This window comes from Podarcis melisellensis (genome assembly GCF_964234715.1).
Source record: "Podarcis melisellensis genome assembly, chromosome: 9".
Lineage (NCBI taxonomy): Eukaryota > Metazoa > Chordata > Lepidosauria > Squamata > Lacertidae > Podarcis > Podarcis melisellensis.
Genome location: NC_138541.1, coordinates 60,491,653 through 60,506,077, shown reverse-complemented (window position 1 = coordinate 60,506,077; position 14,425 = coordinate 60,491,653). Strand labels below are relative to the sequence as shown.

The 14,425-nt window shown below is 41.7% G+C and overlaps 1 protein-coding gene across 4 annotated transcripts in view; it reads left to right on the top strand.

The window, feature by feature from the left end:
- Positions 1 to 14,425, top strand: part of TBC1D1 (TBC1 domain family member 1) — an 88,692-nt gene that overhangs the window by 40,949 nt on the left and 33,318 nt on the right. For all 4 annotated transcript variants that reach the window (XM_081924369.1, XM_081924368.1, XM_081924370.1 and 1 more), the window contains 6 exons: positions 613 to 1,146; positions 3,192 to 3,281; positions 11,334 to 11,438; positions 11,622 to 11,754; positions 13,179 to 13,270; positions 14,089 to 14,199. In XM_081924369.1, the coding sequence (XP_081780495.1) occupies positions 613 to 1,146; positions 3,192 to 3,281; positions 11,334 to 11,438; positions 11,622 to 11,754; positions 13,179 to 13,270; positions 14,089 to 14,199 (1,065 nt within the window). The remainder of the gene's footprint in view (positions 1 to 612; positions 1,147 to 3,191; positions 3,282 to 11,333; positions 11,439 to 11,621; positions 11,755 to 13,178; positions 13,271 to 14,088; positions 14,200 to 14,425) is intronic.

Here is a 14,425-nt window from a genome sequence, read left to right as displayed (position 1 = left end):
TCATACCAGAACATACTCTGGTCCTAATCCAAATACATTTTCTCTTGTTCAGGAACAGGAGGGCATTAGGTATGCACAAAGGTTTGCTGACTTCCCCTTATGACAGCAGGCCCTGAACATCACATTAAGTAGTTCTCAAGAGTACACACAGCTACCATTGTTCAAAAAAACTGAAAACAATGGATTTTAAAAAGAGAGCACAAACAGCTTTGGGATTAGAGTATATAAAAAGCTCCCATGCACATGAGGAATACTGTGCATAGCGCTTTGGATCTTAGCCTCTGTGTTCCAGGACAAGTTCACATACAAGCGTGTATGTCACTTGATTTCCCTTCACTCATTGTTGATAACTGGCAGCTTAATGTAAAATCAGATTTCATTGAAAATCTTTGTGATATGATAATCCTCTCTGTTGGGTTAGAACTGTGATGGCAAACTACACATATATTGGTTTTCCTTTCATGTTGGGGTAGCCAAATAATGAAGATGCCTCTAGCTTCCAAAGTTAATTTGTACAGTGGTTTTTCTGATCCCACATCACTTTCTGTCACTTTAAAACCCCCACTTTCTTCCTCTTATTTGAATGGCTCTGATATTGTCGTTTTCTTGCAGGTGCCTGAGATCATAAGCACTATCAGACAAGCAGGAAAAATTGCACGGCAGGAGGAGTTTCAGAACAACCTCTCAGATGTGGAAGATCCTTTTAGCAAAAAATTTGAGGTGCTATTCTGTGGCCGAGTGACAGTAGCGCACAAAAATGCACCTCCAGCCCTCATAGATGAATGTATTGAAAAATTTAATGATGTTAGTTATACCAAAAACTTGGATTCTGGTCCATTCACTCAACAACATGAAACTGTCAACCATTCTGGAGGATTTTCCATAAGTGATAAATTCCGATCCGTCTTCCAACCCTTAGTTAATGAAGAACAGGAGAAGAGGCCGATGCGGAAATCCTACTCTCAGCCCGGACTGCGTTCTTGTTCTTTCAAGAGAGATTCACAAGCAGGTTGCCTGAAGACAAGTAACAGCTTTGTCAGATCCTTTGATGAAGATGCTATTTCTCTGAACTTAAAAAGTCGATTTATTCAAGGGCAAAACGTTCAGCCAACGGATATTGCTGGGAACCGGATAATGTTGTTCACGGTAAAACAGAGTTGTTGTGTTTAATTAATTAATTGCACTTCTTTCCCACCTTTTTCTCCAAGGAGCTCAAGGTGGCATACATGGTTCTCCTCCTCTTCATTTAAGCCCCACAACAACCCTGTGAGGTAGGTTAGGCTAAGAGGCAGTGACTGACCCAAGGTTACCCATGGCAGAGTGGGGATTTGAACCATGATTTCTCAAGTCATGTTCTAACACTCAGTAACCACCACACTGCATTGGTTCTCTGATACTATCTCTGAACACTGGATAACATGGTTACAGAAATGGATATCCAGAGCTTTTGTGCATTGCTGCTAGCTGATTTAAAGTTAATTGAGTTCAGGTGTGTGTGTGTGTGTGTCTGTGTCTGTATATGTGTTTATACAGAGAACGATGGAGTACTTTCTGTTTACTGTAGCATAAATCTGCATCATTTGTCCTCAAAGCCAAACTCAACCCTACAGGATCACAGCTAAAATTTATTTTCTGTGCTGTGGCTCTTGATCTTGTAGCTCCATCAAATGCACCCATTTAGCACCACTCCTTCCCATATTTGTCATTTTCCTTCTTCTTTTTTTAAGGAAATAGATATGAAGTAATAAAGGGAAGTACTTCGGTTCTTGCACTTCCTCACCACTGAGCAACTGCACTTTGTCCTCACATAGTTAGAATTAAGAACCTGTGCAAATTGCAGGTCTCCCATTTAGTCCCGGGCCTCTATCAATGTAGAAAGTAAGCACAGTTCACTCCCCCCCCCAAAAAAACCCCCACCGCATCTTAAAACTTACAGACTATTATAGTAGTCCTGTAAAATCTCAAGCCTTAAGCTGGCATTCTGTACCTGATCACACCCTGTAATATTCCATACTGTATCTACCACATACAAACTATGGCATGTGGAGCACCTTCAACATAACTGCATTTTAAGTAGCCCTTGTTTTGTGTGTGTGTAGGCCATGTGTAAGATGGAAGCCTAAATGTATGTAATACTTTTAAAGACCTTCCAATTAAAATTGGGCAGAACAGAAGAAGACTGGCTAGGCTTCCCCTACGAAGCTCTGCTTTAACAGACTATGAGGTAATGTCTAAGGCTTAAAACAGCCTTCTTCAAGCAACTTCCCTCCACAGTAGTGTGGGTTGGTTTGGGATATCCTGGAGTAAATTATGTTAGAACAATACCTGAACACTTTAATGCTCTGGAGACAATATGACTGCATGATGCAAGTTCTCGCAAACAAGAACCTGTCATTCACACATCAAATTCTTTAGGTAAACTTTTGAAACAACCTGAAAGGTATAATGTTTGAAGAAGCCCTCTGTCATTTACCTTCCAGTAACACTAGATTATATTGATCAGTTAATGTTTAACCTGTTTTAAGTTTCATAGACACATAAGATGGCACACTGTTTCTCCCAATATGCCAGCTCACCAGAGAGAAAGAAAATGAGCTAAATTTGTGGGAAATACTGGCATTGCCTTTTCACTCATGATTATGGCTCTGACTTCAGTCCATAACTCAGAAAGTTCTCTGAGGTGCACATGGAACTCCTGACAGTGGCAGGTGCACATAAATGGAAAAACGTAAAGTCTCCTCTTTTGAAATTACTAAGGAATGATTGTGTGGAAGCTCTCATGCGTACTGTGGATCTTTAGGGAGAGGGAACATAGCTCATTGGTAGAGCACATGACATCTCCAGTTAGAACAATGAGGTAGCAGGTAATGTACCTAGCGAATAACAGTGCAAACAGTATGATGCTAGATGAGCAAATAGTCTCATTGGGTATAAGGCAGCTTCTTTTGTGCCATGTGCAGGGTTGGGCTAAATTCCTAAACAAGTGTGGTGGTGGTTGTTACCCACCTTTCACCCGAAGGTTCCAGGACGAGTTATAGCAATCTAAAATACAATATGAAAGTCCTAGTTTGCATTGTGGCTGATTTGTCATGCAAAATTCAGCACACCCACTACAGTCTCAGAAAATCATATTTTTGCCTACAAATTATTTTGAAAGGCAACTGACTAATATTTTGTTTATTTTTTTTCAGATTGGCCAGTCTGAAGTTTACATCATCAGTCCTGATACCAAAAAAGTAGTTATTGAGAAAAGCTTTAAGGAAATTTCATTTTGCTCTCAGGTAACAAGCTTTTGATTCCTTCTTGGTTCTTAAAAACTTGGGTGTTGTTTTCCACAACAGGGCAGTGGTTTTCTCCCACTAAATTCCATTACACCATTTAACAAGCCAGGATCTTTGCCCTAAAACCAGTGTATGACTCAAAGAAGGGAGGGGACATGCAGAGGCAATGTGGCAATGATTTATAAAGTTTTGGGTGATCATTTAGGTGCACGAAATAAACTGCTAGGGAAGAAAATAAACTAAAATTTGAATGAACAGAAAGTAACAGTTTTTTGACAGTTAACTTGTAAAAGCTGCTCCCTTTAAAATCTGATCTCTGATGGAAGGACAGAGTGATTTTCTTATCACTTAAGAAATGTGTGTCAGGGTAGATTTCTAAAACCATTGTAGTGGTGACCTTTGCAGTCAGTATGTGGTGGGAACACTGTAATATTAGTATTTGTGTCTCATTTGCAATGAACTTCTTCAGCAATTTTTTCCCCAGCAACTAGGGACATAGCTGTCAACATTTCCCCTTTTTTAAGGTAAATTCCCTTATTCCGAATAGGATTCCTCGTAAGAAAAGGGAAAAGTTGACAGCTATGATTAGGGATCCTCTTCCCAGTTTGTCCAAACCATGAAGGCATCAAAGCTCACTGAGTGTGACATTCCTTCGAATAACCAAGGACTGTGTGAACCCCAGTACATTTGAAAAGCTTGCCTGCAGTGGAACTTGAAGTAAATTAACACTAATCCCAGAAATTTACTTTCTAAAGGAAGTTTGTCAGACAGTAAAGGAACTTTTGTCAAAGAGAGAGAGAGAGGGAGAGAGAGAGACACAGAGAGAGAGATAGAAAGCTGTGAGTCAGCACTTAGCAGGTTGCCCTCAAGGTCAAAATTTAGCTTTCTCAGACCCAACAGGAAATAAATTCCAAATTTAATGACCCAACTCCCTTTTCCAGTCCTTTGGATTACTTAACTAGTGACCCAACCAATGGGAAAACTAGTGACCCAACCAATGGGAAAAACTGTACACATGCTCCTGTTTGCTGTCTCTAGAGAAAGGAGGGCATATGCTACAACTGTACATCCTCCCTTGGACGCCAGCCACAGACTGTTTCCATAGTAACTGTTGGCAGTGATGCTTTAAGGCTTGAAGATGGGAAAATCACTCTGTCTTGCTTCTGTTCTTATGAAACAAGATTCTATAACTTGAGAAGCACAACCTTAATGGATATTAAAATGTAAAAATCTGAGAAGTTTGGGTTTATGAAAGTATTTACCCAATTCCTCATGGATATCATTCATTCACCAACAATTATGCTGTATGTTTTAATGTTCCAAGGTCACATGGGAACAGTATCTGCCTATAGGCACCAAACTGTACCTATAAAATCTATTATTTTGGGAGCTGTATTTACTGCCATGCTGTTTTGCCTTGAATTACATTGAATCCTAGAACTAGGGGTATTCTATGCTACATAAGCATTGTATCCTGCATTTCATTGTTGCCTAACTCATTCATCTTTTGCTCACACCGATTACTTCTTGTTATGTGTGCCAAGTCACAGAGTCTTCATTTCTTAATCATGTTATGTTTTGTTCGGTTCCTGGGCATCTTAGACTTAAAGCTTTAAAGCTCCCATAATGCAACACAACCTGCAATTAGAGACATGCAGTTTTCTCATTTATTGATTTTACCCCATCTTCAAATCTAAACTGGGGCGTTTTGTCAACTGCATCCCTTAAGAACTCCAGGGGGTTGGAAGCATCTTACCCAGCTAAGAATTGGACATGGGCTTCACATGTACCAGCACTTACTGAAGAAGGGAGCTCCACCAGAGTGTCTTCTCGGTTGAGCAAGTGATGTTTGAGGGTCGCTGTGGTGTTTTTTAAAGTTCTCCAAATATTTTGTCAACTCCGCCACGTGATCAGCAACATGTGGGCCTAACTTTGTTTGTTGGTGAAGAAATTAGTTTATGTGCTTTCATGTTTTTAAAAGCAATTGGCCGGCTATTCTCCTTTTAATATCTTGGGAACTTGACTGCTGACAGAAGGAAGGGGTTGTGGTTTTTTTCCATGAACAAAATGGAAACTTGAAGGCCGCTCTTTGAAATGTCATCCAGTACATGGCTCTCTGGGCTTAATGCCACTCCACCACTCAACCTACTGATTACTTTTATGTCAAGCTCTGGGCACTGAGATCCATACCAAGCAATGGTATTGATATTCTGCTTCTCTTCTCTCCCTCTCTCCTTTTAAGAAACATATTAATCTCTTCATTAGAAATTAGAAATGGATTGGATTGGATCCAGACTACATTAGCTTCACTTAACTTCCATTAAAACCAGTGGACTTAAGTCAGGACTTCCGTCCCATTGGTCTCAGTACAAATCAAATGCAACTAAGGAACAGTGTACCTCGGGTTAAGAACTTAATTTGTTCCAGAGCTCTGTTCTTAACCTGAAACTGTTCTTAACCTGAAGCACCACTTTAGCTAATGGGGCCTCCCGCTGCTGCCGCGCCACTGCTGCGTGATGTCCCATTAAACTTTAATTAGTTTAATGTAAATGCCCAGTGCACTTCCTTCTTTAAAAGTCTCACCACGGCAGAGGATTTCGCGCAGCAGCTAAGAAGGGCAGGAGAGGCAGCATCTTCCCAAAAGGAGTCCTGGAGCATGCGGTTTGTAAATCAAAATAAGGTTTATTTACAAAACACCCAAAAACAATCCTGGCGACGAACCACACATCTCAGCAAAAACACACACCCAAAGGGGAGAAGGGGGAGAACAAACAAACAGGGGGACTATTTATACAGACTCATGTTCCTGGAAGCCTAATGACCTCCAGCTGCTCAGTGATTAGAGCGTTTCTGCTACTCTTTTAACCCTTTGATAGCAACACCCCCTCTCGCTCGTAACACTGAGCTGTACCAACCTTAATACAAATTTAAACCTGAACAGAAACATTTATGAGATTGCGGACTCAAAGCTTTTGTAAAACCGTCTGCGAGATTTTCTTGGCTTGGACAATACTTTAGTTCAATTAAACCTTGTTTTACACTTTGGCATACATTTTGATAACGGATATCCAAGTGTTTTGTGTGCGCCTTGAATTGACCTGATTTAGCTAGTTTAATACAAGGTTGATTGTCTTCCCACACTCTGATAGGTAGGGAACATTCTCCAAACAATTCTTGTACCAGTTGCTTATAAAATTCCAGTTCTCTACATATATCTGATAACGCATTGAACTCAGATTCAGTTGAACTTAAAGCTATAAGTGATTGTTTTCTTGATCTCCAACCAATTAGTGCATTTCCAAATTTTATCGCCATTCCTGACACTGATTTTCTATCTGGTCCAGCATCTGCCCAACTGCTGTCGGCCCAACATTCAAGTTGTGTGCTGCCCTCTGCTGATAGTTTTAAGCGAAAGCTTTTGGTAGTTTGGAGATACCTTAAAACTCTTTTTACTCCTTGCCAAGCATGCATTGATGGTTTTTCAGCTTGTCTACACAGCATGTTGACAGCATATGTTATATCGGGCCGAGTCCACTGTGCAATGTGGAGTAGACTGCCTATCGCTGACTGGTAAACCCCGGGATTACAGAACTCTGCCTTTTGCTCAGTTTGAGCATCCTTTGTGTAACTTAACTCCATTGGGGTTTTAACACCAGCACAGTTGTTCATTTTAAACCTTTCCAGCAACTGCTGGATTTTAGCTTCTTGGCTAAGCCAATAGTTACCATTTTCATCTTGCTGAATTTTAACTCCTAGATAAACAGATACATTGCCTAGTGATTTTATCTGAAACTTTTCTCCAAGCTTTGTGGCAAATTGTTGTGCAAGTTTATCATCCTTTCCACTGTATAATAAATCGTCAACAAATATCAAAACTGCTTCTTGTTCACATCCCGAGCCTTTTAGATAAAGACACGCATCTGCTGCGCTCTTTCTGAACCCCATGCTCTCTAGAGCATCGTTTAAGCAGGAATTCCAATTACGGGCGGACTGTTTCAACCCATAAATGGATTTGTGTAGGCGCCAGACCTGGTTTGGCTTGTCTCCTTCAAAACCTGGTGGTGGTGTCATATAGACTTCCTCCTGTAAGTCTGCATTTAAATAAGCCACATTGACATCAAAATGAAACAGCTTATTTCCCTTCTTAGCTGAAGAGGCTAGAAGCATTCTTAATGACTCCGATCTTGAAGTAGGGGCATAGATTTGAGAATAGTGAACACCTTTGCGCTGCGAAAACCCTTTTGCAACTAGTCGGGCTTTATATTGCAACTCTTCAGTAGTTGTGGGCTTTAAGCGATATACCCATCGACAACCTACAGCTTGTTGCCCTTTCGGAAGCTCTGTACTTGTAAACACACCGAGGGACTTCATTGAAGCCATCTCTTTTTCCATTGCTTCCTGCCACTTTACGGCTTCTGAGCTTGGAAGCTGTTGTACTTCCATATAGCTTTCTGGCTCACACTGTGCCATATTTACGTATACACTTGTCACCTTAAACCGCTCTGGCGGCTTGCCCTTCGTGGCGCGTTTTGACCTGCGCAATTGCTCCTCTTGTGCCCCCTCTGACCGTTGGCTGTCAGAATCTGTCTCAGACTTTATATCTGGACGCGCCCCTAGGGATAAAGACCTCCGTTTAGATACCTCCCTTGGGCTTGGTGTTGCAGGTGACCTGCTTTGCTTTTGCTGTCTGCTAGGCCTACTGACTGGCGAAGTTGGAGCACTCCTAGATTCTGGCTTTTCTACCTTAGGAGAAGAACCTCGTGCCTGATCAGAATCTGCATCTGAACCATGTGCACCATCCCCTTCTGGCTCATCACTCTCTGGACTTTCTTTCTCAGCATGAATGCCTAAATCATCTCTCAAAATGTCAGGGTTAGCGTGTAAGTGAGTCCATCCGGACTGCTCACAAAAATCAGCGCTCCTACTGAGGACCACTCTTGTAGTATCCCCACCTGGGTCCACAAACCTCCAAGATTTGGCATGTGGTTCGTACCCGCAAAAGATGAGTTTCCTAGCCCTTGGACTTCCCTTTTTCCTTAACGCTTTTGGGATAAGTACATAGGCTTGAGATCCAAACACCCGAAAGTAATTAACTTTGGGCTTCTTCCTATATAAAGCAAAATAAGGCGTAGTATCAATTACCGAATTATATACTCGGTTCAGAATATGAGTAGCCGCCTGCCAGGCTTCCGCCCAGTAACTTTGAGGAAGTTTAGCATCAAACAACATAGAGTTTGCCAACTCTTGCAGAACCCTATTTTTACGTTCGGCCACGCCTCCTTCTTGGGGGGAATAAGGTGTAGACAGACGATGCTTAATTCCCTTTTTCTTAAAGAAATTCTGCAACACAGACCCGGTAAATTCTGACCCTCTGTCTGTCTGAAAAGCAAGTACTCTAGTACCGAATTCAAGTTCTACCGCATGAACCCAATTTTTAACTGTTTCTGCAGTATCTGCTTTTGTTTTGAGAGGAAAAAACCATGTAACCTTTGTTTTGTCATCCGAGAGACACAGTGCATACTTTGAACCTCCCATGCTAGCAACAGGCATTGGGCCACATAGGTCCATATGCACAAGTTGGAATACTTTGTCAGATTTCCTATCTGAACTGGGATAGCTGCATCTATGAACCTTCGCACTTTTGCATGCAGTACAATCCAAATACTTAGTACATTTGTTCAATTTGCACCCTTCTGATAATTCAGGTTGCCTTTTAACATACTGAAAATTAATATGCCCTAAACGGCGGTGCCATAAATGAACACAAGAATTATGGGTAGGCGTGTTCACACAACCAGCATGAACCTGTTCAACTTCATCTGGACTTGTCTCAAAATAATATAACCCATTTCTGCTTTCCACCTGCAAAAGAGATACGTTATTCTTTGAAATAGTGCAAACCCCATTTTCAAACACAGTTTTAAACCCATTTCTATCAAGTTCTGACACAGACAAAATACACCCCTTCAGTCCCTTTAGCACGTAGGCATCAATTTCTGTTTGCAAACAATTTAAGAACACTGTGCCTACAGTCTCTAAGGAACGTTTAGTTGAATCTGCCATTGTCACAACTTTAGGGGTTAGCAAATGTCTGCAATTCTGCAAACGTACACTAGATGGCGCCACCAGGTGGTGAGATGCACCACTGTCGATCAACCAGCGTAGATTGCTGCCTTGGCCACGCCCTTGCATCAACGCCATTGCTGAAGCCATGTGCTGTGTGCTGTGGGAGTAGCCACGACCTCCTCCTCTTCTTCGACGTCCCCTGGAACTCCTTGTCTGGTAACTAGGGGTAACGGCCTTGTTGCTGTCTTGACCAGGTTCACGTGTGCAATTCCTGATTAGGTGGGAAGGGGAACCACAGCGAAAACAGTGTCTAGCTGCAAAAGCATTTACTGTGTGCTCAAACTCAGCATCAACACTCTTAGGCACAGCATAACTCCCCTTTAAAGACAAACCTCTTTCTCTTTGCCTTTTATCCTGTTCATCCGCAAGCCGAGAAGAAATGTATTCAAGGGTTAATTCAGTTGAAGGCATAGCTTCCAAAGTTAGAGCTAGAGTCTCATAGCTTTTATCAAGAGAAGACAACAATATGTATGACTGCTGCTCCATAGAAAAAGGAATGCCCAGCTGTCTTAGTTGATTAAAGGCAGACACCATTTTGGCAATATGTTCTTTCACACACGCTCCCGGTTGGAGACGTAAATCAAACAAACATCTTGTAGCATGGATCTTGGCCCCCGCAGTGTTTCTGGAATTTAACCGCTGCAGAACCGTCCAGACCTCATGCGTGTTCTTTAACTCAGAAACATAAGGCATTTGCTCTGGTCCCACTGCCAAAACTAGTAGACCTTGGGCTTTCCTGTCGCGTTTCTGTGAAGCTGCTGCTGCTGCTTTGGCTTCTGCAGACGCGTCTGCAGCTGCCTGTAAAGGCGGTGCTTCAGTACAGCTCCACAACTCTTTTGCTTGCAACCAAACCCTTACTCTAGCCTTCCAATCTTGCCAATTTTTCCCATTGAGTCGCGTAAACGGGACAGTAAAACTTTCCTGGGACTCTGCCATCCTCCCTGGGGCTTAGGAACGATACTCACACACCTGTAGACCGTCTCCCAGCTGCTGAGGTGGCTCCTTGAGGAATCAGACGTCTTCCAGCGAGTACAAACTGCGCAGTGCCTCTTTAAAACTTTTCTAGGCACGTTGCAGGACTCAAGCTGCTTTGGAGGCTTTCGTTGTCGGCAACCGCTTCTGTCTTCACTCCAGTCCTTGCATAAATCACTCTGAACTGCTCTCCTTATCTCCTTCTTGACGTACAAACATCCATAACCTGTCCCATTAAACTTTAATTAGTTTAATGTAAATGCCCAGTGCACTTCCTTCTTTAAAAGTCTCACCACGGCAGAGGATTTCGCGCAGCAGCTAAGAAGGGCAGGAGAGGCAGCATCTTCCCAAAAGGAGTCCTGGAGCATGCGGTTTGTAAATCAAAATAAGGTTTATTTACAAAACACCCAAAAACAATCCTGGCGACAAACCACACATCTCAGCAAAAACACACACCCAAAGGGGAGAAGGGGGAGAACAAACAAACAGGGGGACTATTTATACAGACTCATGTTCCTGGAAGCCTAATGACCTCCAGCTGCTCAGTGATTAGAGCGTTTCTGCTACTCTTTTAACCCTTTGATAGCAACACGTGATTTCTGTTCTCATCCTGAGGTAAATTTCTTAACCCGAGGTACTATTTCTGGGTTATAGGAGTCTGTAACCTGAAGCATCCGTAACCTGAAGCGTCTGTAACCCGAGGTACCACTGTAATCCAGACACAAGATTCACTGGGCTGAGGCAGTTTAGATTTGCCAATCTTGGACTTCCATTGTATAATATGTGTGTGTGTGTATTTTTTATTTCCCAATGGATTACTTTTATTTTCTTGCAGTTAATATTTATTTTGCACGCCTTTCACAAAAGTTTGTATGTCAAGATGCTGCTTAGCGGACTAATTACAAGTCTTTACCTAGCCTTTATGAATCTTTGATATAATTGTTTCTATTGTAGGGAATTAGACATGTGGATCACTTTGGATTTATCTGCAGAGAGCCTTCGGAAAATGGAGGCTTCCATTTCGTTTGTTACGTGTTTCAATGTACAGATGAAGCTCTGGTAAGAACCTTTAGAAAACAAAAACAAAGAGGTGCTGGACATAGAATATCTTCTATATAAGGTTCTTATTTACTGTGAAGCTTGATATTTGTCACTATTGGGCTAATATAGAACAGCAGTTAATACATTGTTCATTAGCCTTCTTAAATACCAGGTCTTCACCTCTAGTTTTCTTTGCTCCAGGTTGATGAGATCATGATGACTTTGAAACAGGCTTTTACAGTAGCTGCTATACAACAAACTGCCAAAGCACAAGTCCAACTCTGTGAAGGATGTCCCATGCAGTGCCTGCATAAACTCTGTGAAAGAATAGAAGGTAGGAATTATGCAGCATGGTACATGTTTGCTTTTTTAAAAAATATGCGTATGGATTATTGCTAAGTAAACAATCAAGCATGAAGTGCTTTGCCAAACTTATGTGTATTTAAAAACAACTTTGCTACTTGAGCAGTACTCAAGAAGTCTGGAGAAAAGTCCTTGTCTGTCAAATATTTGCATGTTACAAGGTCCAAAATACTAAAAAGATATTTTTCAACACTTTCATGTGCTGGATAGAAGAACTGGGGGGCAAAAGAGGGTGTTGTTGAGGTTGGGTTGGGTTTTTTTGCAAGCCCAAGAAAGGGTCTTTGTTTTTTAAAAAGTATTAGATATACAGTCATACCTTGGTTTTCAAACAGCTTAGTTCTTGAACATTTTGGCTCCCGAATGCCACAAACCCAGAAGTGAGTGTTCTAGTTTGCGAACTGTTTTTGGAAGCCGTACATCCGGCAGGGCTTCCACAGCTTCTGATTGGTTGCAGGAGCTTCCTGCAGCCAAGGAGAAGCTGCACTTTGGTTTCCAGACATTTTGGAAGTCGAACAGACTTCTGGAGCGGATTCCGTTCGACTTCCAAGGTACAACTGTACCTGGGATTCTTTTAAACTCCAGAAGGGATTGTCCCTCATATCTTAAAGGACTGGTTGAAAGATGGTTTTGGCTGTAGCTAAACCAGTGCAGTTTGCTTAGCATCAAACAAAATGTCTCCACTTGGTTCTCTTCCTCCAAGTTTCAGCAGGCACAAAGGATTTGTACAGGTGGCATCCATAACCAAGCCCCCAGTGATTGGCTACTATCTGGGTCTTCTTCCTATTCCGAGCTTATTCTTTTCCCCTGCTTGTGAAAGCATAGATTGCGGTCACAGTCACTTCAGGTTTGGGGGTTTTTTTTGCTTCTCTGCTTTTCACCTTAGTGTGGTGAGTGTAGTCCCTGTCTGGAAAGCTTATTTTAGATGGACATGACTTTGTGAATATTGCCTGACTAGGTATTGTCGTTGGGTTGTATCCAACTAAGTGATAATACTCAGAATAAGGTACCCTGCCCGTACGGGCCAGTTGTGTCCGACTCTGGGGTTGTGCACCCATCTCACTTAAGAGGCCGGGGGCCAGCGCTGTCCGGAGACACTTCCGGGTCACGTGGCCAGCGTGATGAAGCTGCTCTGGCGAGCTGGCACCAACGCAGCACACGGAAATGCCATTTACCTTCCCGCTATAAAGCGGTACCTATTTATCTACTTGCACTTAAGGGTGCTTTCGAACTGCTAGGTGGGCAGGAAATACTCAGAATATAACAACTGAAATCAGTAGATGTGACGGACTTAAAACTATTGATTTCAGTGGGTCTACTCTGAATTGACTGTAGTCAGACACAACCTGTCTAAAATCATTTTGTTTACCCTATATTTGTTTGCCTGTTGCTTGTTAGGGTTACATCCTTCTAAAACGAAACTAGAAATCCAAAAGCATCTAACAACGCTGAACAACCAGGAGCAGGCCTCAGTCTTTGAAGAAGTTCAGGTAACCGTCTTGCCTGTTTCTTGTGGAGGGGGGTGGGGTGGAACAGGAAATATGTCCTTTAAAGTACTCAGATGTTTATTATGGTGGATCAAAAGAAACAACAACAGACCCTTGGCTCACAAGTGAAAAATACTGGAAATTATTTTTAAAATGCTGAAAATTGTAAGAGAGAGAGAGAGAGAGATTTCTTATGGAGACAATTAGATTAGTATTGGGAGCTGGGATTGCTGCTTTCGGCATTCCTTGGCAATTAATGACAGAAGCAACTGATCACAGTAACTGACTTCACACACTTCTGTGGTCCTCATATCTGCTCTTGTCCAAAGAAGTGTGAAACCATGTAGAAGCCCAACAGGGCTTGCTTTTCTCAAAACAGTAGGGTCACCCCCACTTCCATGTTACATGGCAAGCGGTCCTCTCTTGTTGTAGTCATATCTTGAAATCTCAGTTTAGCAGTTATATAAATTAAAAGGCTGTAAGTAAATTTCTAAAATAATTATTCTTCTACCTAGAAATCTTCTATCTAAATCTGTCAATGGGGCAATTTATTTATTTTTGCCTTATCCCGCTTGTATCTTCACTGTGAATTGTCTATTTACTTATTTACGAGGCAGTGTAATCCGTTTTTCTCAGCTTGGGTTTTGTTTTTGGAGTTAGTTTTTTTTGCTAGCTAAATTTGTTTAGTTTGTGATGCTGTTGCCATCTACTGGTATTTTAGGGTACAAGCAGAAATTTAACCATACAATGTCCTGACAAAAATTAAGTAATAGGGCAAAATCTGGATGGCTAATATAGATGTTCCCTTTTTCCTATTGCAGAAAATAAGGCCAAGAAATGAACAGAAGGAGAATGAGTTAATAATCTCTGTCCTGAGAGTTATGTATGAGGAAAAGCAAAAGGATCATATCCACCTTAGTGAAGCCAAGCAGGTAGGCAATTGTAACCACCCACCCTTTATAGCTGGAAAATATCTATTGGTGCATAAAATGAAAATACCTTTTCTATAAAGGTCTGCACATGAGACCTGATCTGTATTTTCTGAAAATATATGGCACAGCCCTCCTGGGAGGATCACATATTTAAATGTTGCCCTGTATAACTCGCATGTATTTTGTTGTGTGAATTATTTGATGTGTTTTTTAGAACTTATTGTGT